Genomic DNA, 26,462 nt, shown 5'->3' with positions numbered 1-26,462 from the left:
AGCTAAAAATTGAGAGGTTGAAAAACAAAGCCACCAGCAACAAGGAAAATGTTTCCACGGCAGATTTCGTTATTGCAGACGAGAAAAGGCTGCAGTTTTACACAGGATTTTGCTCCCATGAACGTTTCATCCCATTCCTTGAGCTTGTAGAGAGTAAGTATAAAACAATGAAGTCAAATGGGGGCCGACCACCAGCACTTTCGATGCGTGAGCAAATAATCGACGTACTTTGCCGGCTAAGGGTGGGACTTTTGGAGCAGGACCTTGCTTACCGATTTGGTGTCAGTGTCTCAACGATAAGCGCCATGTGTGTTTACTGGGTGAATTTTTTGCACGAAATGCTTGTCCAAATACCCATTTGGCCAGCCCGCAGAACTATTGATAAGTTCATGCCCGAAAGCTTCCGAACTTGGGACAGTTCAACTCGAGTGGTAGTCGATTGTACGGAAATATTCATTGAAATGCCATCAGACTACAACACCCAAAGTGAAACATACAGCCTGTACAAAGGGCACAACACCGCCAAGGGGCTCATTGGCATTACGCCAAATGGGTTCGTTTCATTCGTGTCTAACCTGGCACCGGGCAGGCTGTCAGACAAAGAGATTACAAAGCACAGCGGCTTGTACAAGCTTCTGGAGCAAGGAGACAGTGTCATGGCGGACAGAGGATTCTTGATAGAAGATGACCTTCGTGAACTAGGTGTCAGATAACAGGCCGCTGTTGAATCTCCGCTGGGGTATGAGCCACCGCCACCACCATTGTCATCATCATTAGCACATGATCCCTGCCTTTAAAGTGATTCATCACGTAGCGGTCAGCCATGACCCCGAACCCTGCTGCCTGTCTCCTCCTTCCGTAACATTTTGGTGCCGACAAACCCGGGAAGAAGACCAGGGACCGAACTGGAGAGCAGCATGATGCCAGTGGCTGCAGGCAAGTGGGACCCACAACCGTTTGCCGCCGTCTCACCCTGAGCCAACTGGTCCGATGGCTGACCCTGAGCGCAGCACTCCAATGACCGTTACCCTCGAGGGCACCGACGCCAACAGCGGCGTACGTACTTTCTGCCTCGAGGGTCGAGTAGCTGCCCAAACTGAGCTGACATGGTGCGTCGCCATCCCTGGTGCGACCACCACGACTACCGACCGCAACGCTCACACCTACGCAGAGACGCGACGTTCCGTCCAGACCACCACACTTGGCTACAACCTTGCGGCTACCGAAGACCGAGGTGGTGAGCTGGACTCTCTGCGCTTGTTGCGGAACCATGCCCCCTAAAACTTTAAAGCTATTCTTGCCCATGTTCAGCGAATTTGCACTCCGTTGCCTGCAGTCTGTAAACTTAACACCTGCCTAGAAAATCTGAAACTTAAGCAAGCATGCCTAAAAAAACTGGATGCGGCAATAATTGATTTAGTCGACAAAGAACTTGAGGAGGAAGTGGAAACTGCTGAATTATACATCGATTGTTTCATCCGTGCAAGAGTACTACTAAATCACTACATCGATTCCCGCAAGAAAAGAGTGCCCCCAGAATTGAAAGGACCAGACCGTCGTCTAGAAGAATTGATAGCAAGGCTTAAAGATTGTTCGGCTGATCCATGCACAAGGGTGTCCGACGTGAATCAGACCGATGTGAGAAGTGCCCTCCCGAACGAGCCGACAGAACAGCAGCCTGCTAAAGGGAACGACGAGACATCATCAACAGTGAAGCATGCGCAAACGGGCATTGCCGGAGTGGGAGTGGCGCGAGCTCCTGAAGAAGCACGTGTTGAGCCGCCACCGTCTGAGTTCGAGTTCCTATTCGTTCCAGACTTCATGAAGGAGGAAGCCTTGCCCGAACTTCTCGAAACCGCACGGACGCATGCAAATAACTACCCGGCATCTAGTGAGTTTCAGGAAGGCCTACTTGACAGCGCAGGTCCAGACAATGCGACGAGCTTAAAGCCTGCCGACGGAGTCATTGCTACTTCCGTGAAGGGTTCGTCTAGGTCAAAATGTCGTCGGCCTGGAACCCCACGTCATTCGAATGTTTCGTGCATGGTCACCGCATGGAAGAGTAATTGGAAGAGCGCAACGTGGACCAGAAATCCCGTAAACCGCCGATATGGCCGGTTCTTACTTATGAAACGGACCCACCCTACTCGAAGGCAGAGAAGCGACCTTGGAACACCGTTTAAATCATCGCTCGGAAGCTCCCGTAAGACCTACCGTAACAACAAGACATGGAGAGTTGCCCGGCATTGCCTTTGGTATGATCGCCACATGACCACCGAAGGAATGGAAACATTTCCAGAGGCTCGACACACAGTTTGGCTGCCGTCTGCTTCCACCTGGCGACGCTTGGTTATCCGGAAGTCGGCACGCCGGTGGAAGCACCGCTGGAAACGGAAAAGGCGACAGAACCAGAAGGCAGCTTGCAAGGACTGACGTTACGGATTTTCCCCCAGCATCGATTGTCTCGCGGGCGGGAGTAAAGATGTGGCGAGCGGTCTCGACCCGACGAGATTCAACGACATTTTGGATGACCATTCGTCACTGGAGCCAGGCGTGCCTGAGCACCGACAGCAGCATATCGAGGAGCTGGACAAGGACCCGCGTGATTGCCATCGACATGTACAGGATGCGAAAATTCAAGGGGAAATTGCGCAGCACCGTACAGTTGTCTGAAGCACTTCAACAGCGGCGCATCAGCACGTACCGCAACAAGGAGCCGGAACTTCCGCTCCAGTTTTGGGCGAACTGCGGGGCTCGCTATGAGAGCATCTTACCGAGACGAACGTGCTGGAGGACTTGTGCCAGAACCTGACACGCTGGAACGTGATAGAGACTAGGAGCCAGCTGGAGAAGTGTCGTACTGCTAGCAAGTTCGGTGCTGGCGCGTGGTTCATGAATCTGCTTCTTTGTGGCATACGCACATTGCGGCGGCGGGAGGATGTTGAATCTCCGCTGGGGTATGAGCCACCGCCACCACCATTGTATTCATCATTAGCACATGATCCCTGCCTTTAAAGTGATTCATCACGTAGCGGTCAGCCATGACCCCGAACCCTGCTGCCTGTCTCCTCCTTCCGTAACAGGCCGCCAATGTTAAACGGTCGTCGTCAACTCACAGTAGCGGAGGAAACTCGCACACGTCAGATCGCTAACCTGAGAATCCACGTTGAGCGAGTGATTAGAGAGGTGAAGAACTTTAGAATACTGCGATATGTTTTTCCAAACGTGATGGCCGAGAAGCTAAATCAAATTTGGAAAATTTGCTGTCACCTCAATAACTGTACACACGAACCACTTCTTAACCGATAAGCAAAGTTCCAACTATGCCATGTTTTGTATTAATGTTCTCTGTACAGTTTTATTTCTCTTCATTGATTAGTTGTTGCTAAATGAATGAACGTGTGTGTGTTTCATTGTAATTACGACATGCTGGCATCCGTGTTTTTTAATGAAATCGCAAAGTTTAAAATATGCACGTTTTGTATTAGTGTTCTCTGAACAGTTCTAATTTGTCTTTATTGCTTAGTTGTTGCTAAAGGAATAAAAGTGTGTGTGTTATTGTAATCACAATATGCTGATTGCCTTGTCGTAATGAAATGAAAAATTTTATTTTCTGCATGATAAACCTTGACACTTCTTAAAATCAATCTAATGAAATGCCACATGTTTTTCCAGGACTGTTGCTATCTTTTGCACTTGTGCAACGCATAAAATTGTAGTAGGCAGGGAAGCATTTTGTTTACCCAGAGGTCTCTGTCAAATGGGATCCTTTCGCTAGCACAAGCTGCACCATTGTCTACTATGAAGTCGCACCAAACCAAGCCTGATATCGCCATTTGTCCTTGGACGTGGTAGTAGTACTTGTGGTTGCGCCGCAGCTTGTTGTCCTTGAGGTACACAGCTGACCTCATTGATTCTTCGAGTGGTTCTTGGCGCTCCTTTGAAGCTGCTAGCGTTTTCACTTCAGCTAGCCCAAACTGGTCCCCTTCAGCGACGACTCGGTCTGGCGATGCGGCCAACACTGGCACGCCGGGATTCACACACAGTCCGCAATCATACACTGTAACACTTCCCTTTTTCAAGGCAATGTAGCGTGACACAGCCGGTTCCTCATTCTCCACTCCAAAAGACATGTGTTTTGTCTTTACTGCTGCGTTGCCAAATACCCTGGATAGGAATTTTTCATCCACTTCTTTCTGTCGTGACACAATTTCTCCAAAATGTGACGCTGTGAGCCGCTTCGATCGTTCCGCGTGCCACACTTCACTGCGACTCTGTAGCCGTGTGCTAGCTTCAAGCTCCCACGCCTCCTCAACTGACAATGCACAGTTATTGTTATTGTAGGTGGAATGAACATGTTTCACCCACAGAACTTCTGTAGGAAGCTGAATCGGAAGAGAAGCGGTGCAGGCTTTTTCGGGCAGGCTAACTATTTCTTGTGGCGTGAATGAGGCGTCCTCCAGAACAGAAGCCAGCATAGGATTGATTTTCCGCTTATTAAGAGCCCTGTGGAGCCCCACCAGGTCATCTTCTGTTACTTTGACGCCAATTTGTTTTGTGGTTGGCACAAACACTTTTTGCTTCCCTGGCTCATGCTTCACAAAGTTGAGTTCAGAAAACTCCAAATGGCTCACATTAGACTTTTTGGAGCCAGTCTTCCATGACCTTGCCCTTTCAGTGCAAGATGTTTCACTAACAAAATGAGTGTCCGAGAGCACGGCATCAAGCAAAAGCCACAACAACGCGGCAACATGCTTACATACGCCTGTGGCCCCTGCGCGGCATTCACACCCAGCCTCGGTAATGCTCGCATCACTCTGGAGTATTACTACAGACGTCTTGTACAACTTAGACAGGGCGAAAGACGCCTCCACTGACGCTTTCACCCAAACATGATGGTCCGTCCGACACAGCAGCACTTGGCGCACTTTGTTTGCTTTAAACATCCGGTAGCCCCATTTTTTATGCTTGTCAGCCCTATGCCTCCTTGCATACGTCGTGATGCAGGCTTCACTGAATGATTTTGGAATATCCCGCAGTTGCTTTGTCCACGGTCCTTTCGGTATCCTTTCGAAGAAATGTGCATTCTCCAGGGCTACCAGGGCACACCTGAAAAGTGTGATAATCAATGTGTAAAGTTCTTATCACACACAGCAGATGAAGGAAATTTTAATGACTAAAATTAGTATAAGTCACAAATTTTTAAGGCGTCTTTCTTCTTTTTTCCTCTTTCTTTACTTAGACAATGTCCAAGAGGGTACCTGTATCAATAAATAAATAAATAAGAGGGCACCCAGGCAAAAGGCAACAAATACCTTGTCTAAGAGGGTACCTGTATCAATAAATAAATAAATAAGAGTGCACCCAGACAAAAGGCAACAAATACCTAACGCGGTCTCGGTACTTTTACAACAGTCACACCAAATTCTTCACCTATTAACAACTGCCAGCTGCAACAGCTTTTAAAGGACTACATGAGCCTTGTTTTATGGCTTGGAAAAAATCATGACAACGCTTCGGATCAAACCTAAAAAAAACCTTACAACTGAGTGGAAACATTTACTTTCGGATAACCTTGTGCGACGTAAATACCAACGGAGATAGTTCCGTTTAGACATTAACGAAATGGTAGCTAAATCATAAACGTAGAGCGAAATATACAGCATAACGAATAAGCTGTAGGCTGCAAATGTCCTGTACACGGGTGCCGCATATTCGACGCGAACGCAAACTATCCCATGGCTTGAGCTGCCTGTGTTTTGCTTGCAGAAGACAATCTTTCGCGCTGCACTCTTTAGGAAAAAAATACCAAAGCGAGAAACGTGCCATAACCATAACGTAAAACAAGAACTTCATATTCGCGAAAACGGCGACGTAACACTGGCCAAGACAAATCTCTCGTAAGCGTAGCCGATCTCCCCACCCCAACTCCGTGCCACACTTGTTCACAACTCATGTTGATAGCAGCCTGTCTTTATTTTTACCGACCGCATCCGTTCACTGATTAGCCAGAGTCACTGTTAATAATTAATATACCTTGCTTTGGCCGAGGTTTCGTCACGACGTATCCTTCGCTTTTCTTGAAGGTACGCGGTGGCGAATAGCATGCTAACGTCGAGCCAACGCCATAGTATCTATTGTCACGGATGGCTTTGCTTTTGCGCCGCTCCCTTACTCTAGTGACTGATGAATATCAATAACAGAACTAAACCGCAATACGTCTATACACGCTCAGAGCGAACGCATTTTTGCACTTTTGCAACGGAGACAAAGAGCTTGATTGACTCACATGGTTGACGCTCAGCAACAAGGCAAATCCGGCTCTGCTACAGCCAAAGTCTGCAGATTTGTTGTGTCGTCTCTGCAACTTCAGAGGGTAGTGGCTATCATCATATAATGCGAAGCTGCACGGTTCACAGATGCGGCATTCGCAGGTGCAATCGCATACAACAGAGGCGGGAGGTCAGGACGGCGCACTTCTCTACGGGCCGGCGGGGCAGCGGCAGCGGGTCCGGCGGCTGCGGCGCTCATTGTTCCCAGGATGCTTTGCGGTCGCCGATTGGGGGCGCGCGCCACTTTCCGGAAAGGTCTATTCTGCAGCTAGGCGAATAAAGTCATGCTGGCTGCAACGCGGCGGCTGCCATGCCAAGATTGCAGCATGGAATGAGCGAAGCCGGGAGGGTCGCGCTGGCGGCAAGTCACCACTCATGCCGGCGTGGTAGGAGCGGCAGCATTCGGTGCGCCTTCTCGGTCCATTGGACTGGGTGGCGGTTGCACAAGGCGACCTGAACGGAGCTCCAGGGGTGCAGCTAGGTCAGGGAGAGGTCAAGGTCGAAAGAAGCACCCTCCACTACTTGTAAGGAGACGGAAGACTCGGCACAAGTCGGCACCAGTACCAGCGGACTAGGTTTAATGAGACCGTGGGTGACTCAATGGAAACAGCCACTCGTGATGATGATTATGTACAGATGATGATGATAGTGGGTATGCACAGATAAGGGATTGGTCCTACCGAATGACGGCGATTGGCCACAGCGCGTAAGTGCCCAAAGCGCAATAATTGTCCAGTAATGTTGACTGCGCTTACACACGCTCACAAGATATATATATATATATATATATATATATATATATATATATATATATATATATATATATATATATAGTTATATTGTGAAGGCGTGAACAATAGCACAGCAAAATCTGAAAGCAAGGTCAGCCGCCAATCCACTACCTAACGAAGGAGGACGGCTGCCGACTGGAAGCGAAGAAAGAAGAAGCGAGAGCTCTTTCAGGGAGAAAATAAACATGGCGTCTGGAGACTCGGACGTTGGTTAATTTCAAGTGGCGCAGTCGACACCCCTTCAAGCCCCCAGGTGACCCAGCCTCCGGACCTGCTCTCCCTCGCGGCGATCCAGCCGCAGGGACGGCCCTCAGCAGCGGCCAAGGCCTGGCGCGCCTTCCAGCCCGGCTGCCCGAGTTCATGAGTGGGACCACGGTCTCAGCACGAGCGCCGAACGGAGGTAACACCCAAAACCCAGGCGATCAAGCCTTGGGCACGGATGTCGAAGCGGATGACGTCTTCTGGACTCGCCGCGGCTTCCACCGTTCGCGCCGTGATTTCTGTCGTCTTTAGATTTTCCTCTGAGAGTGACCAACCTCTCGCAATGACGACACTGCTCCGAAAACCAACACCCTTTTTGACTGCCCAGGCCCTCACAGAGGCGAGTAAGCGGCTTCTCGACGTCATTACCTGCCCGGAATACGCAGTCCCGCGCATGGCGTTATCGGCGGCCCGCATGGACGTCGTCCCAGTGCTTCGAGGTTTCCAGGACGATGCTGTTTGGTTGGTTCAGGAGATCGACGTCATTGGCACTCGCCTTGCAAGGCCTGAACACGTCAAATGGTCGCTTGCAGATGAGCGCCTACGTGACGCAGCCCGGGTATGGCACCTATGTGAAGGTCACCCGCTTTAGACCTGGGCAAGCTGGAGCGGGTCATTAATTGCGGCTTTGGTGACTTGCCGGGAACTTACGTTGACCGCTTCATAGAGATGCGTGCCCGACGCCAGGGCCCTGACGAAAACATCGTCACCTACGTCTAGGAAAACCTATACCGCTCTAATGCTTGAACCTTGACTGCCCGTCTCCTGTCGCGAAGAAGTACGTCGTCGATGGCCTGGCTGAGTCATTCCATGCTGCAATCTTGGCATGGCAGCCGCCGCGTTGAAGCCAGAATGACTTTATTCGCCTAGCTGCAGAATTGCAGCACCGTGCAACCCGGCAGGCAAAGGAGTCTCACCTACAGACGCCGGTGCACACCCTGGCGGAGTCCCGTGGCCCTCCTCCTGAATCGAGCCATGTTTTCTTGAAAGAGGAGGAGGCAGTCACTAAGATGACTCCCATCATCACTGATGACGGAGCCCCTCGTCCCCAGTCTCCGCAGCAAGCCCATAACCAGCCGATGGCTTCCTCCGTGCAATGCCGTCCTCCATTGAAGATCAGCCACCTTCGACTCGTGAAGCTTGATTGATTGATTGATTGATAGTAGGCTTTAACGCACCGACGCTACGCAGGCGATGAGGTGCGCCGTAGTGGAGGGCTCCAAATTAATTTAGACCACTTGGGGATCTTTAACGTGCGCCGAAATCTCGTAGACACAGGCGTTTTTGCTTTTCGCCTCCATCAGAAATGCGGCCGCAGCGGCCGGGAATCGAGACCGCGACCTTGTGCTCAGCAGCACAACGCCTTAGCCACTGAGCCACAGCGGCGGGTTCGTGAAGGCTTTGAAAGGCTGTCGCCGACGAGGACCGGCCAGCACCGTTAATCAATATCTGCCTCCTGGAAGGCCAACAAGCACCGATGGAAGCAAATCAGCGGCAAACAACCAAAACCGTGGCCAACCGAGACATGTCACTAAGGATATCATGTCTTCGTGGATGTCACGAAGACTCCTATGCGGAGCTACACGGCAACAACGACGCGGAAGGCTAGCGGCTCCGACTTTTCCCAGTCAGCCCTCAGAAGTCCACCGGAGTAGCGCCTGGAAGTGTTGTCGCTCACGTTCATCACTCCGAGTAAACTAACCGAAGAGAGAATGTACCACTTGGTGAACATTACAACAACCGTTACCCCGAGCGGCTCATCCGAAAGCGTTTGTGAAGCCTCCAGTCAGGGACAAGCCATCGTTTTAGCTCCATCCGATGAGCCTGAGATTGAAAACATACCGGTAGAAGCTGAGGACGACGTAGCGTCAAGCATCTTAATGGATAACGAGAAGGCTGTAGGACACAAGGAGGTAATCATCGTAGACAACCACTTTTCAGTGACCCTCGTCCATGTAGACAATGACAAAATTGAAGGCAAGAACACCCAAGAGACGATGGAGTCATCCAGCAAGGAAAAAACCGAAGAACACAAAAGCGGCGGCACAAGCACATAGAACATGATCATTCGAGAAGCCGCCGTGGCTTCCTATAGAGCGAAAGAGAGCATATCCCTGTTGCCAGCGAGACAGGAAGAGCTGAGCCTCAGAACCACGCGAAAAGCCCATCGACGAGAGACATACAACCACGAAGGTGTCAAACTAAGGCACCGGCTCAAACAGCTCGCCGGTGGCCTTCATCGCAATGTGGTCGAGTGTGAAGGCATGAAGAATAGCGCAGCAAAAGCTGAGAGCAAGGTCAGCGGCCAATTCACTACCAAACCAAGGAGGAAGCGGAAAGCTCGTTCAGGGAGAGAATAAACATGGCGTCTTGAGACTAGGACATTGGTTCATTTCATTATATATATATATATACAGAATAATAAAGAATAATAAAGAATAATAAAGAATAAAGAAGAATAATAAAGAATTTGGAAATTTGGAAAGACAGAAAGGAAGTGGAGAAAAAATGCCCTCCGGGTGGGATCCAAACCTACGACGAATACCGGTCTGGTGCTTTGACCACTACGCTACCGGCGGGGCTATTTTCCACTCAACTTTCTGGGGTATTTATGTTAACGTATTTTTGTTTACTGTGCTTGGGGGGGTGGTAGCCAGTGCCACTCGGACTACTCGGGGAGAAGGGGACCTTCTTTCTAACCCCCGTACCGTGACTCGAGTGTCTACGGCATGTCGAGACTGGCCGACCAGCGTTGAACCCTCTTAAGCTCCCTATGGTACCAAGACTGCCAGAACAGAGGCCCTCGCTATGCATTAAGAGAATCAGAATAGGAAATGAGGGCTCATTGAAATAAGACAGAAATAGGTGTTGGCAGTCAAGAAAACCTCGGAGAGCAAAGGGGAGGATGTGGTAGGTCATTGAAACAGATAAAGAATTTGTTAAGACAGCAAGAAAGAGGAGAAAAATGCCTGCCGGGTGGCATCCGAACCTACGACCTCCAGAATACCGGTCTGGTGCGATGACCACTACGCTACCGGCGGGGCTATTTTCCCCTCCACTTTCTGGGGTATGTATGCTAAGGTATTTTTAAATGCGAATGCATTTCTTAGTCAAGCATGTCAGGCGCCGTGCGGCGTCCACGCGCCCGCAGGTGTTATCTCTCCGCTCTCACCCCCTCTCCCATAGCAACAGCTGTGAGCGCGCGCGCTCCTCCTCTCCCCTAGCAACCGGAGCAGGTGGTGCGGGCGGATCAGCGGCGAGTGAGTGGAGAGGAGGAGCGCGCTCGGGCGTGGGAGGGCGCTCGCATCGCGGGAGCTCGCCAAAGCTCCCGCGTGGGGTTAAATAAATGGTTACGCTACAAATCACCGTCTTCTCATTAATTATAAATTCCGCGCACTCTCGTGCAAAAGAAATGCATTCGCATTTCCTCACGATTCCCTTCGGGGAGGTGGTGTGAATTTTTGTTTCCTGTGCTTGGGGGTGGTAGCCAGCACCACTCGGACTACTCGGGGTGAAGGGGACCTTCTTTTTAATATATATACATACATATAGAAAATAAGGGTAGGCAGTCAAGAAAACCTCGGAAAGCAAAGGGGAGGTTGTGGTTGGTCACAAAAACAAGTGAACAAATTTTTTGAGTAAGAAAGTGGTGAAACAATGCCCGCCGGGTGGGATCCGAACCCACTACCTCCAGAATACCGGCCTGGTGCGATAATTACTACGCTACCGGTGGGGCTGTTTCCCCACCACTATCTCGGGTATTTATGTTATTGTATTTTCTATTTCCTGCACTTGGGGGTGGTACTTAGCGCCACTCGGACTACTCGGGGTGAAGGGGACCTTCTTTTTAATCCCCGGGCCGTGACTCGAGTGTCTACGACATGTCGAGAGTGGTCGACCAGCGTTTAACCCTCTTGAGCTACCCTTCAGTATCAGAAATCAGAAATGTGTTTATTACATGAAAAACAGGTACAGAAAATGGGTGAAGAGTCATCTGGATCCTTAGCCGACATGGCTAGTCATGGATCCATAACAGAATAACTACAATAAACACATGAACAATCCAAACAAATTTTTTTACAATAAATACATATAATGTGAGCTAGGTAAATATATTTAGCTATGTGTTAACAGGGTGAGGTATAATGTTCAGACATGAAAAATTCTGTTAAGGAACGAGTGTTATTTGGTTTTATTTTTACATTCACTGGCACATTGTTCCATAGTTTGGCACTTAGGTAAGAAATAGTGCGGCGACCGTACACATTATGTATTTTTGGTAAATTAAGATTACATGCGTGGGCGTGTCTAGTGTTTCGTTTAGGTTCTATTATAACAGATGTTCGGTTGGATTTATTTAGTGCTCTTTGAATTAGTAATGTTGTTTTGTAGTCCCTTGCTACATTAAATGTCACAATGTTGAGTTCTGAAAAGATAGGGGAAGATGGCGCAGTGGTGGGCAGCACGTCATTATTCTCATCGCCTTTTTTTGGAGTTTGACAATAACGGAGCTGTATGACGCGAATGTATATCCCCAAAACTCCATACAATAACTAAGATGGCAGTGAAAAATGCTAAAGTATATAATTCTTAGTGTTTTAACGTCAAAGTGTTTCTGCGCTTGAAGTAATGTATAGCAATCAAATGAGAAGTTCTTGCTCAGCTCTCTTCTGTGAGGCGCCCAGTGCATTGATTTATCTAGAGTTATTCCAAAATATTTATATTCCTCAACTTTACTAAGGGCTGTATTTACTATGTATAACTTGCAGTCGTCTGCTACTTCTTTTCGGTTAGAGCAGAAGACTATAAATTTTGTTTTTTTTAATATTTAGAACTAATTTATTACTGTTAAACCAGTTTAATGTCTCACGTAATTCTAAATTTGCTAGAGTTTCGGCTTCTTTTAGACTGTGAATAGAGACGAGCAAAGCAGTATCATCGGCATAGATAACTGCGTCTGCGTGATTTAGGGAAGTGGGGTAGTCCTTGATAAATAGAGAAAATAATATGGGACCAAGAACTGACCCCTGGGCTACCCCTGCTAGTGCAGTTTTGAACCCAAATTTGCTGTCTGCTATGTCTACGAACTGTTTACGGTTACTTAAATAACTGCGGAAAAAGTTTAAGGTTGGCCATCGAAAACCATAGCGTTCTAGTTTTTGCAACAAAATGCCGTGGTCCACACAATCAAAAGCCTTTTGTAAATCAAGCAATATGCCTAATGCAATTTGGTTGTTATTTAGGGCTTGGTTCGTTACTGCATCTGTTACTGCATTAACTGCCGTTGTGGATGAGTAATTTTTGCGGAAACCATGTTGATGTATTGTTAAGATTTCATATTTTTCAACGAATTCCATTACCCTCTTCGCTCTTAGCTTTTCAAACAAGATATTAATGCACGATGAGCTTGTTATAGGACGGTACTTTTCTAGACAGTTGGTGTCCTCTCCTTTGAATATAGCCACCACTCTGCCAATTTTTAGCTGCTCGTGGTAACTTCGAGTGTAAAAAGATTGATTAAATTTTTTTTCTAGTGGGTGACACAAAATGTCGATGTTAGCTTTCGATATGTTAATCGATATTTCATCATGTCCCATTGCTTTATTTGACTGCATCTGTCTGGTCATAGCGATTATTTCTACGGTGGTTATATCTCTGAATGCGAAACTATTATTAATCTGTGGGGGTAGTAGGGGGGCCGGTTCATACTGTGTATATATTTAAGGGTGCTATTTATGTTTATAAAGAAGTCATTGAATTTCGCAGCAAGTGTAGCTTGGTCACAATTCAGGATACTCAAATCAGGGAGTATGCTGAGCTTTTGTGTAGGCTTTATAACTGAGTTTATTATGCGCCATATTTATTTTCAGTTGCCATTGTTTTTGACTATAAGTTTACTGTAGTAACCTTTTTTTCTGTTTTCATATTAGAAACAGCAAAAACTTACGCATAGTTTTGTATTGTTCTTTATGCAAACCTCAGCCGCACTTCTCTCGTCGCAGCAGGAAGATTGCGACCTTATTGACCCGTATAACTTTGTTTTGTTGAGGTTATAGTTACTTCTGTTCTGCTGTTTGTACTGCAGTTTCCTGATTTGTTGTAATGTATACCCACTCCCCTCTTCAATGCAATTGCCTTGAGGGTATTAAAAAAAAAAATAAATAAATACCCTTGGCTACCCTTGGCAACAAAACTGCCAGAACAGAGGCCCTCGCTAAGCAAGTAGCGAATCAGAAATGGGAAATGAGGGGCTCGGTGAAATACGACAGAAAATAATGGTTGGCAGTCAAGAAAACCTCGGAAAGCAAAGGGGAGGTTGTGGTCGGTCATAGAAACAGGTGAAGTTTGGAGTCAGATAAAAAGTGGTGAAAAATGCCCGCTGGGTGGGATCCGAACCCACGACCTCCAGAATACCGGTAAGATGCGATAACCACTACGCTACCGGCGGGGCTGTTTCCCCACCACTTTCTTGGGTATTTATGTTAAGGTATTTTTTGTTTCCTGCACTTGGGGGTGGTAGCCAGCGCCACTCGGACTACTCGGGGTGAAGGGGACCTTCTTTTTAATCCCCGGGCCGTGACTCGAGTGTCTACGACATGTCGAGAGTGGTCGACCAGCGTTGAACCCTCTTGAGCTACCCTTGGCACCAAGACTGCCAGAACAGAAGCCCTCGCTAAGCAAGTAGCGAATAAGAAATGGGAAATGAGGGGCTCGGTGAAATAAGACAGAAAATAAGGGTTGGCAGTCAAGAAAACCTCGGAAAGCAAAGGGGAGGTTGTGGTGGGTCATAGAAACAGGTGAAGAATTTCTTGAGTCAGAAAGAAAGTGGTGAAAAATGCCCGCCAAGTGGGATCCGAACCCACGACATCCAGAATTCCGGTCTGGTGCGATAACCACTACGCTACCGGCGGGGCTATTTTTCCCCTCCACTTTCTGGTGTATTTATGTCAATGTAAATTTTTCCTGCCTTTGGGGGTGGTAGCCAGCGCCACTCCGACTTCTCGGGGTGAAGGGGACCTTCTTTTTAACCTCCGGGCCGTGACTCGAGTGTCTACGACATGTCGGGAGTGGTCGACCAGCGTTGAACCCTCTTAAGCTTCCTATGGCACCAAGACTGCCTGAAAAGAGGCCCTCGCTATGCATGTAGCGAATCAGAATAGGAAATGAGGGGCTCGTTGAAAATAAGACAGAAATAAAGTTTGGCAGTCAAGAAAACCTCGGAAAGCAAAGGGGAGGATATAGTAGGTCATAGAAAAAGATAAAGAATTTGGAAAGAAAGAAAGTGGAGAAAAAATCCCCGCGAGATGGGATCCAACCCACGGATCCCACCTGGCGGGCATTTTTTCTCCACTTTCTTTCGCTCCAAATTCTTTATCTCTTTCTATGACCTATTATATCCTCCCCTTTGCTTTCCGAGGTTTTCTTGACTGCCAAACTTTATTTCTGCCTTATATATATGTATATATATATATATATATATATATATATATATATATATATATATATATATATATATGTACATATACAGTAATTTCTCGTTATAACGAAATCGCTTTACTCGAAGCGCACGAATAGCTTGACCCGCTTTGAGCGAAATAGCGAGCGGGTGCGTCGCCGAGCGCCGGTGAGTCAGGCTGTAAAATGACGGGTCAAGGGAAGTTGGTGCTTCCCCTGCAAATTTTTCGAGTCGGTCATGCTCGATTCGCGCCATCCGACTTAAAACAAACAGCCGAAGTGCGTGGTAGGGTAACTGAATTTTGTTCCTAGATGCTGGTGAATGGCGTTGACCTGACGGCACCGACACTCGGTGCCGTCACCGACACCGACATTCGAACCGCAGTATTAGCAGTGTCGTCGACAAATGGGCGCCATAAAACACTTGTTGTGCAAATTTTACAGCTGCACACTTAGGGAAAAAATCACCCAGTGATCAAGCGAATTCCCTTGCGCAAAACAGGTCAGTTTTCAGTATTCCGCTGTGTACCCACAGTTAGCTGTTTGGATGATTGCGCTGTGTACCCACACAACCGTCTTATGGATAGACGGTTCGACGCAAAGAATCGGCAAGTGGTTTTCGTAACTGACAGCTGTCCGAGCCACGGGAAGATCGACTACCTCAGGGTGATCGCTTTGGAATTTTTCCCTGCAAACCCAAGCGCAGTACTGCAACCGATAGATCAGGACATCATTGAAACCACCCAGAAGCTATACCACTAGGCTCCTTTGAGGCGCATGCTGACAGCGTATGACGCCAGCAAGATATACAGCATTGATTCGCTTGGTGATACATTTGGTAAACATTTCATGTAAAGAATTTGCACCTTCGAAGGTAGCCAACTGCTTTGTGGACGCGAGCTTTTCCCGCAAACTTTTCAGCGACACTGGCAATGACCAGCTTAATGAGGACTGGACTTGCAGCGATCCGCAGGAGGCTATTCATAAGAGTGCTGGTCAAGAGGCAGAAGGTGACTTCGAGACGTTTGCTTTGGCTGACGCTGCGGCTCCTGTGGTCACCCTAACGTCGGAAGTGGAGATAATTGACACTGTTGTTTGTGGCCCCGACGAGGACGAAGAGCCGGTGGACGAAGAGCCACGTGAAGTGTCAACTATGGTGCAGACATGGGAGTGCTCACGCCTGCTGCGAAATAAAGTTTAATGCATGGGCGGCGACCACAGCCCCATGCCATTCATGGTCAAATGGGAGTAGGGGTTCGTTGTACCGGGCAAGGACTTGAAACAGCAAAAGCTAACAGCCTTTAAACCACCTGAATAAAGTTCCGCTTCACTGAATACATTGTTTTGATTCCTCGCAGTTGCGGTGCAATTAAAGCTCAAGTGAACAAGTGAATTATATTTTCTCATGTGGTGGATTATATCGAAATACCGCTTATAACGAAACTTTTTACGTCCCGCTGACTTCGTAATAACTAGGGATTACTGTATACATATATATCTATCACTTGGTGCTGAGAGGGAGAGGAGAAAACTAAGGAGAGGAAGAAGGAAACGAAAAAAAAAGCCAAGGGAAAAAATTCAGGAGAGGAGGCGGGTTGAAGTAACAAAACGCCACGGGTGGGCGAAGGGGGCAAATTTTTGTATCGGCCTGCTGCGGTTGTGATGAAAAGGAAACTGACAAACAAAATACAGACAACGCATTTGCATAGATTGGAAGAGCAGGGTGGTGGTGTAACTGGAAACGCGGTCTTGGCCCTGCACTTGCTGCGTGGGTGAACCCAGGACGGAGCATTAGGTGGAGAGGCATTGCTTTTACCAATAAACGAGTGATAATTCTACTTTGTTTGCCCTTTGAACGTCCCCGTCATCGCGATAGAAAAAGGCACCCGCGGCAGCCAGCGCCGAGACGCAGAGCGGTCGGACCGCGCGAAAGACAGCAATCACGTTACAGAGGGGCACGGTGAGTTCGGGGAAGGCGCTGAGTGCTCTGTCCGTCCTCGGCGGCGGCGTAGAGCTAAGTAAAAGTACACATACGGCGCGACTTGCGTGAAGTTGAACCGACGGCCGTAGACAGAAACCCACTGAATTACGCCGCCGCTATGTCTTAAAACAACGCGACAATTTTAAGGTCTACGGCCAGTCTGGCACCCCCTTTCCACGTTACCTCCCTCTCTCTTCTCAATTGTGCCAACGCGGACAGCGTTTGTCGCGCAGCACGTACAGTGCGAGGCTTGGACGGCTTCTTGGGCGGCGCTCCCCTCGGTATGCGTTCGTTGTCCGAGCTAATGGAGGGTAGTCGTGAAGGGGTAGAAATCCCTTATATAATACGGGGAGGGGGTGAAACAATGTGCATCCATGTGCAGTTGTCCATCAACGTACGTGGTCCTCCGGAGGCATGGCATGCTGCCAGCGCTCTTGCTGATACCATGAGTCAGCGTTTTGAACTTACAACGTACGATTCTTCCTGTTCGCTGTCCCGTTTAGTGTGAAAACCTGTCTCTAGCAGAGTGACTTTTATTTGGTCGAATGAATGTCCCGGGAGGCTGACATGTGTTTAAAGGTCGGTTGTGTTTAGCATGAGAACGGTGGTTCTTAAAGCATTTACCGAAGGCGGTTTCTCTTTGTGCGATGTACTGCATGCCACAGATGTAACAGTGAAGCATGTATACGACATTATGGCTGTCACAGTTTAGATGTGCACTTTTTTGAATACTTATCCAGATGAGCTGGCTTTTGCAGTTTTAGTGGTTGTGATGTGTGAACAGACCTTACAACGCGCTTTCTTGCATGGCTTACAGGCTTTCAATAGTGCTCGTCTTGGCTCTGACTAGCCTGCCTTGCAAGTGTTTTCCGCGGCGATAAACCACTCGGGGGGGAAGGGGGGGGGGGCTTTTGGAAAGTTGAAGATAGGCATGTACTTTTTTTGTAGTATATTTAAATATCTCGAGAGAATTTTATTAAGTTCAGGCAACGCAGATGAGTGGGCGAGGACAAGGTTTGCCTGGCTTTCTTCATTCCTAGGATTTCATCCATGCAGAATTTCCTCACGATTTATGTTACGAGCTCTGTTGATTGAGTCCTCGACTACTACTGCTGGGTACGTTTGACGAATGAGGGCATTTTTGAGTTGTTGGGAGTTGTGGTCAATGTCGGCGTTCTTAGAGCGAATTCTGCGGTATCTGTGGGCTTGGGAATAGGGAATGTTCATCTTACAATGCCGTGGATGGTCACTTTCAAAGTGCAGGTACTGCTGGCGATCGGTCGGTTTTATATATAGTGCTGTGGTGGTGGTCGTGTCCTCTACCTGAATGGTGACGTCAAGAAAATGTACCAATGTCCTTGAGCTATTGTCCGTAAAAGATATGGAAGGGTGGCCGGCATTGAAGTCCGAAATGAACTTATGCAAGCTTACTTGATCATACGACCAAACAAAAAAAAGAAGCAATCCAGAGATCTCTTGTATATGAGCGGGTGATCGGGTTGAGCTTCCAAGAAGGGTCCCTCGAGTGACACCATGAACAAGTTCGCGTAACTTGGTGCCCTTTTCGTGCTCATAGCTGTCACGCTAATTTGAAGATAATGTTTGTTTTTTAACTCAAAATAATTGGAACGAAGCACCAGGTTGAGTATTTTAGCAAGGGCGTGCTCATTAATATCTAGTGGAATAACAGCGTTCGCACATGTTTTCACGGAATACTTGATGCCGTCGGAAGGTTGGATATCCGTGCACAGCGATGAGACACCCATTGTGACCAGGAAGCTGCCAGGAGGGATTACCAGTCCAAAAATCTCTCTCAACAAGTGGTTTGTGTCCTTAATGTATGCGGGAATCGTGGGAGTACGTTTATCAAAATAAAATCAAGGAAGCTGCATATTGATTCTGTTGGAGTACCATTACAAGAGACACTAGGGCGTCCTGGATTGCCAGTCTTTTGAATTTTGGGAAGTTGGTAAAATGGCCCAGGTGCTGATTGGGTCGGCGTCATTGCTTTGAACATATTATTAGTTATATCTCCATTGTCAAAACACCTTGTGCGCTCACGGGTGATTTTCAATTCGAACTGTTGTGTTGGGTCCGCGAGAAAATATATTAAGCACTCAGCTGTAGAAGTCCTTCTTTAATGAAGTCGGGTTCATTAATTACGACTATTTTCCGCCCTTGTCGGCCCGCTTTATAACAATTTCATCACGATGGCGGATGCAGAAAAGGGACTTGCGCTCATTATTTGATATTAATTGTTGCGGACAGGGTTTGTTTTTTAACGCATTCAACCCGTCTTTTAAAGCAAAGCTTTTTACCTCTACCCCCCAAGCGCTCTCTCGCGACCATTGGTGTCAACAGAAAACTCCCGCGAACAAATAAAAGAATATATTGGTACCGCCAGGAATCGAACCTGGGAATAATAGAGTAACAAAGGGAAAGCCCGTTCTCTTACGGATTTAGGTGCGAGCCCAAGCGAAGACCGGGAAGAAAGGTGGTGCACTCACAAAGCACATCTACGGGTTTACCCCCGCATTCTCGCTGAATGCCAAGTGATAGCGTCACGCGACCTGTCGCGTAGCCGTGCGCTCCGCCCACGGCAAGCCTAGCGGCGGTGTGCGCGCATTTAGCGTGGGTTAGGAGTTACAAAAATTAAAGGAAGCTAGCACCAACGCATGTCACTCACTTTTAGTACGCCAGTGTGCTAAAGCCTGTGGCCTGCAGTGTTCACGTAAAAAATCATAGCTCCTTGTCATCCGCCTTCACGCCAAACTACACATCAAGGAACACATTAAAATACTCTTTGATGGCCATTCCATCACTCCAAGCACCAGCATCAAGATCCTGCATCTCCAGGCCAACATCAAGAGTGGCGTATCCTTGCAGCGCCTCAAACAGCACCAATCAAATCATACACATGGTAAGGCGAGTTGCAACCAAGAAGCCAGGCCTCAAGGAATTCAATACCTTTCGACTAATTCAAGCTTTTGTCCTATCGAGAATCGCTTACGTCTTCTTCTCGGCAAGAAGGACATAAAGATGCTTTTGATAGTGATTAGAAAGGCGGTTGAGCAGGCCGTTGGTCTTCCCATGAGTACGTCCACAAATAGGCTGTTTAGCATGGGGCTCCACAACACGGTGGAAAAGCTCATAGAGGGCTATGTCACTCCGCGTGATGTACTCCCAGACTCTCAGCAACAAGAACTAAAGATGCTCCCTTTGCTTAGAAATATGAATCCCTCACACGAGGAGGGTTTTTATTATTGTAGGGTTTAACGCGCCGACGCTACGCAGGCGATGAGCCGCGCCGTAGTGGAGGGCTCCGGATTAATTTTGACTACCTGGGGATCTTTAACGTGCGCCGAAATCTCGTACACACGGGTGTTTTTGCTTTTCGCCCCCATCAGAAAAGCGGCCGCCGCGGCCGGGAATCGAACCTGCGACCTCGTGCTCAGCAGCGCAACGCCTTAGCCACTAAGCCACCGCGACGGGTACACGAGGAGGGTCGCCGAGAAGCACGGGCTCAAGCGCTCAACACCACCCTCGGTGGGGATCATGCAGGTATCTACACAGACGCCTCCCAACATCGAGGATAAGAGTACGCCACCATCGTGGCTACCTCCACAACCAACCTCCTTTCGTGTGCCTCACTCAAGGCACAAGACATCACGGCAGCAGAAGAGGCAGCCATCGCCCTGGCTCTCACTCAGCCAGGGGTTCGGAAGGTAGTCACCATCCCAACAAGCCTACCGGAATTACCAGTCGGTTTGGTGTCCCGACCTGCACTGCGTGTGCTAAAAACCACTCCCCAGACGGTTCCATTTAGCTCATCTAGACACCCGCTCTCGCTTCCATGGAGGGCACCGAATACGCCCACCAACAAGCCTGCGCCTTTACCCCCTATAGCGGAAGACCAACACAATCGAGACCGGGGCATGGCTGCCCTTTGCGGGGACGAGAACTTTACTAACAGGGGAAATGTAAATGGTGATGCTGATGACTGGCGCATAGCCAGCGGGAGATTTAACATCCTCCCGCGCGCGCAACGTTCGTGTCCGCACAAACGCTTTACCACACCTGGAACTTGCTGGCTAGTCGCTGGCTTCTCCAGGTAGCACTGTTACTGCGCCTCAACCAAAAATCGTCATGGTTCTCTGACGTTTCTTTTCGAACGATGCGCGAACTGAGTCCCGCCGTCCATTAAAAAGCTTGAGTGGATCCTCGGGCTCCTTGCAGACACGCGCTGTTGCTCCGGTCCTCACATGTTTTCGACTTCTCCACGCTGAGTCGCCCATCTAGAATTGTCAGTTTTTGTTGAGTCTCCTTTTGCTTCTCAACTTCCAGCGGACTCCTAGAAAGTCTTGATAGTCGGGGTGCCTCGGACCTCCAGGGAATGCATGCTTGTTTTGGATGCGCAGGCTGACACGATCATAACGGTGTCCAACTGTTGCCGAATTCTTCGTCGGCTCTAAACGGCCGATCATACCTTTCCTCCGTAAGCGAGGAAATTGCTGCGAGGATGAGCAAGAAGTCCACAATCCTAAATGTTTCGGTTTTGTTTCGCAACTCGAATCCGTGTGAAGCTTTCATGAAGTGCTCTTCCCTCTTGCGTTTCCAACGGTGCATCTGCCGTTGTACAACTTTCAGCATTGCCTGGCGTCGCCAAGCCGAAGCGGACGGTGCCAAAACTAGGTGTACAGCTCACTGAAACGTTTCGAACCCAGCAGGTCGTTTGTAGAAAGTGTAGTGGGAGCGGTGTCGGGAAATTATCCATTTTTCGGTGTTGCGGTCCCCCCTGAGCAGCGAGTCTAGCGATGTTCCCGAATGGCTCTTGTGCCTGGCTCGGATTCGCTTTTCGATAGTTTGCGATTCCGCCGTACTTATTTTTGTGCTTGGGGTCCGGTCACAATACGGCTTTACGGTTTCTTCATACCCAGCCGAAGCTATCAGCCAGCGTGATTCCGCTTCTAGGCCTTCAGGTGGATGGAACGGCTCAGACTCCTGGATGGGTGCGACCTCGCGCGCTGCTGCAACGTTTGGTGCTAGCCGGCCTTCACAAATGTCCGGTAACGGTTCACCCTTCATGAAGCTGGGAAAAAAGATGTACTCGAACTCAAGCTCACACGATAGTTGCTCTATCCTTTCTTTCACGCCGTTCACTTCACGCGTTCTGTCATGTACTTGGACGGGAGCAGCGGAGTTGTCCTTGTATGCGGCAGGCGTGGCCTCGCGTTCTTCACAGTTGTTCTTTGCCTGAACGCTCGACGCTACCTCACTGCTGGCTCTCGCGTTGTCACTATCTGGCACGTGGCTGTGGGCTATCGTCTCGACACAGCACCGATACCCCTTGCACCCACGTGGCTCGCCGTTGAAAGTTGAAACCTGCAGCATTGGCAGGACAACTGGCGAAGTCGACGTGTGCGAGCCGACGTGGCAGGGGTCGTGTGGACGGTGTGAAGTTCTCTTTCCGTTAACCTTAATGACGGCTGCCCACAGATCGTTCAAAGTCGATCGCAGCCGACTGAGGGCCCCGCATATCCTCTCCTGGTAGTGCAAAATCTCGTAGTAATCGTGTTCGAACTCGTCTCCTTCCAGCAGCTCACCCACCATATCGTTCAGCTTGTTGAGTTCGGCGTCCTTCTGTTCGAGCTCGTTGATAGCCAACTCCAAGTCCAACGCAGATGGCGAGGGAGCTTGCCGGAGCGCGGTCGCTGCCTTAAGCAGCCTCGTGACTGCAGCGCGAAGAACCTTTCTCAACGAACGCAGGGCGTCCAGGTCGTCACCAGCTTGGTACTCGGGGGACGTACAGTTGCTCCCAAGCATGGTACCCTGGACGTGACGGGGCGTATCTGCGTCCCGTTGAAGGTTCCAGTCAGTCTTAGGTGGGCGGTTAGGGCCAGCCATGCCGACCTCCGGCTGAGGGCGGGGCTTATCAGCGGAAGAACAGTCGAAATCACGGGGTTCCAGGAACCTCAAGCCGGAGGGGACGTAGGTGGGCTCCTTCGTCGTCGCGTGCGGTCATCCACCCGGGTTTAACGGCACCAGAAAATATACCGGAAGAACGACACAATCGAGACCAGGGCCATGGCTGCCCTTCGCGGGGACGATAACTTTACTAAAAGGGGAAATCTACATGATGATGCTGATGACTGGCGCATAGCCAGCGGGAGATTTAACACCCACAGTGCTATGGAACTGCACGAGGACAGTCATCCGCTTGTCTCGTTCAGGGACAAAATCCAGCATTATCGTTTTCAGAGACAGACCCTACCTTCGCCTTACCCTGACCTTTCTAGGGGACAACAAACTACCCAACGGCTCATACAATCCGGCTCTTTCCACACCCGACGCGTCTTCACTTACTGCACCCGAATCCCTACGACGCTGACTAAATTTTGCTGAGAAGTAAGAACACTCCCCCACATAATTGGCGTGTGCGACTTTAGCCCTGAGCACCCTCCTCTCTTTCCGTCAACTACCCAACAAGATCAATGGGAGATGCTGCTGCCCAGCCCATCTCTCCGTACCCAGCTTCATCCGGTGGACAGAGCACAGGCGGTGCGGGCTGCATATGGGCTCCAGTGAAGAAGGAACCAGTGCCCTGTGCCGCACTGTGGGCCGTTCAGAAATCTCAATAGGAGTACAGTAATCTCTCGTTATAACGAAGTCAGCGGGACGGCGAAAAAATTCGTTATAAAAGGTATTTCGATATAGGCGAGCACTCGAGAAAAGGTAAAGTAGTCAAACTTTAATTGCGCCACAACTACGAGGAATAAAAATACAATGTATCCAGTGAAGCAAAACTTTATTCAGGGGCAAAAAACGGCAGTGAGCTTTGGCTGTTTCATGTTCTTGGAGGGTGCGAGCAACCCCTTCTCCAATTTGACCAATCAGTGACTGGCGTCCGAACGCCTCGCAGACTGCAGAGCGAATGAGGAGGAAAAGGAAGGGCAGTGGCCACTTTAGGGGGGGGGAAGGGGGGGGGCTGCGGGCGTCTCGGAACGCTACGCGAGTTTCGTGCTGGAAGGCGTAGCAAATTCCGTGGCCCGAGTCCGAGGTTATTTTTGTTGGGCTCAGAAAACGAATAATGCTCATTGTGGGTACACAGCGCAAGCATGAAAATTGACCAGTTTTAGACTAGCGTTTTGCATGATCACTGTGCATTTTTTTCCCGAGGTGTGCGGCCGTGACGTTTGCAAAACAGAAGTTTTTTGGCGCCTCACTGTCAACGACACTGCTAATTCTACGCTCCGAGTGTCAGTGTTCGCGCACCGTCGCGTCCATGCCGTTGACCACTTTCCAAGAAAAAAATATAGTCACCCTACCACGCATTTGGACCGTCTCTAAAGTCGGATGGCGCGAATCGACCGTGACCGGCTCGAGAAAATCGCCGAGAAAACACCAGCTTGTTATGTTGACCGCGATGTTGACCGCCTGACTGGGCCGCCGCCGCTCGGCGATGCCTCCGCTCGCCACTTCGCTCTAAGCGGGTCCAGCTCTTCGTGCGCTTAGAGTAATGCGGCTTAAATTGCATGCGCTTGGGTTGGGGCCAGAAGAAGTTTCGAATAAAGCGACATTTTGATGAGAGCGATTTCGTTATAACGAGGGATTGCTGTATTTCCTCGCCCGCGTCCTCCTCCTGCTCCTGCGTCTCTGACGCCGATCTCGTCGCCACGGCCCGCTTCAGCATAGAAGAAGAAGTGAGATCATCTAACACCGGGTCTGAGCGTCCTTTAATTTGCAAAAAAGAGTTTCCACTCATGTGCTACACCAATACAACTCAACCAACCACCGTTCATGCATCATGCATTGATTTAACCTTACGAACAATACCTCTTTGAAGCAATAAAGCATGTGGTTACACTTCTCTCTGCTTTCGCTATTTGTAGAGCGCGAGAGAATTTAAGTGACGCCGCATGGGTAATCTTTGTGGGTGCCGTGTACAGCTCTGCTTTTCAATCACATTCACTGGATTGGCGCAATTTTTTTTTGAATGGCGGAATTGTACGTATCGAGATGTTTGTCCCGGTCATCGCTCGGTGTCCAACATTTGACTGATGCTCCCGGAACCTTTTTGTCTGGGTTTGTTTCCCGGTCGTAGAAGTATTCATGAAGGTGCAAGGTCCTCGCAAAGTTGTTTAAGTACCAGTACAGATGGAATTCATTAAATTTACCCGTAGAGCGACAGAATGTGACACCCATTGATAGCAGTTTGAGTTCCGGTTCTGGGAGCGGCATGTCCGATAGGTTGACAACGTTGGATCCTGGATGCGCCGAACTTTCAGATTCAGTTTTACTATCAGGACAACCGCTTTCCCGCTCACCCAAAGGTACAGCAGTCGAATTATCTGAAATGGGAATATTCTCAGTTGACTTCCTAAGCATCCACTTCCTAAGCATCCACCTCCCTGCTTTACTAATTTTTTGATTCATTATATCTTCTTCATTTTGTATCTATTGAGTTCCATTTTTTCCGTTTCTGATATCTCCGGATTGCTCCGAATATAATTTTTAAAACGCTCTAACGCTAATGTCCTTCTTTCACCGTGTACTGGCTTAGCTGCTTAAGCAAATGCAGCATTAGCTGCATCAGCTAAGGGAAGGCAGTCAAGAAAGCCAAGACAAGCAAAGGGGAAAATGTCCCATGGTCTCTGTTCTGGCAGTCTTGGTGCGATATATAGCTTAAAAGGTTCAACGTTAATCGACCGCTCTGGACATGTCGTAGACGCGCGAGTCACGGCCCAGGGGTTAAAACAAAGTTCCCTTAACTCCGAGTACTCGGAGTGGCACTGCCTACCACCCTCAAATGCAGGAACCAATTATCTTAAAATAAATACCCGAGAAAGTGCGGGGAGCACACCCCGCCGGAAGCATAGAGTTCATCGCACCAGATGCATATTCCGAAGGTCACGCGTTCGGATACCATCCTGTGGATATATTTTAAAAGAAAGCTTTGTACCTGTACTAGCCAACGGTTCCTTCGCGGCGTGCAGGACAAGAAAGTCCTAACGCGGCTGAAGACAGGGAGGGTTGTTTTCACTCATAGAGCACAGGCAGATGGCGCGAGGAACGCGTGCTATTTACCAGCGCGCTATTAACCAGAGGCATCAATTTGATGCCTCTGGCGTTGGTAGCACATCATCATCAGAGTCGGTGTCCACGTGGGCCTGTGCGAGGACCTGGCATATGATTACGTCATCATCCAACTCGGCACACGGCAGGACGGCACTATCGATGTCTGTGAAATCTTCAAACGTAGCCACTCGAACATCGATACCACTAGTACCGATGTTGTATGGCGGTTCTCAATGGTAGTACTGGGGTCATTCCACATAGTCTGATGCTGCGGCAGTCAGCATCTAAGCTGTGAGGCTCTGGACTGTGTCACTATCCTCGTGCTCACAGCAAACCCCAAATCCCGCATGCCGAACGCAGTTGCGGATCGTGTCCTGCGTCACTGCCCTCCAAGCATCACACAGGATGCTGATAGCCCACAGCACATTTCCAACGTAGCTTTTGTCACTGTCCAGACGCAACAGCACACGATTCAGAAGGTGCGATCGGTAGTGCAGCTTCAAGTTCTCCATTACACGTTGGTCCATGGGATGAGACACACTGGTGGTATTCGGCAGAAAAAATTCC

The 26,462-nt window shown here is 49.0% G+C and overlaps 1 protein-coding gene and 1 non-coding gene across 2 annotated transcripts; one reads left to right on the top strand and one right to left on the bottom strand.

The window, feature by feature from the left end:
• The first annotated feature begins 263 nt into the window (after positions 1-263).
• Positions 264-3,428, top strand: LOC144166073 (uncharacterized). The gene is made up of 3 exons (XM_077695731.1): positions 264-704; positions 1,292-1,305; positions 3,084-3,428. Exons 1-3 carry the CDS (start codon positions 306-308, stop codon positions 3,307-3,309), a joined length of 639 nt encoding a protein of 212 aa, XP_077551857.1. The 5' UTR covers positions 264-305; the 3' UTR covers positions 3,310-3,428.
• A 10,794-nt stretch (positions 3,429-14,222) lies between these two features.
• Positions 14,223-14,295, bottom strand: Trnas-gga (transfer RNA serine (anticodon GGA)). Its single transcript has one exon. It is a non-coding gene; the product is annotated as a tRNA-Ser (tRNA).
• Positions 14,296-26,462: the final 12,167 nt, after the last annotated feature.

Source organism: Haemaphysalis longicornis, unplaced genomic scaffold, assembly GCF_048455015.1.
Source record: "Haemaphysalis longicornis isolate Haplotype H1 unplaced genomic scaffold, Haemaphysalis longicornis Haplotype H1 scaffold_1, whole genome shotgun sequence".
NCBI classification, from domain to species: Eukaryota; Metazoa; Arthropoda; class Arachnida; order Ixodida; family Ixodidae; genus Haemaphysalis; species Haemaphysalis longicornis.
This window is presented reverse-complemented; position numbering and strand designations above follow the sequence as displayed.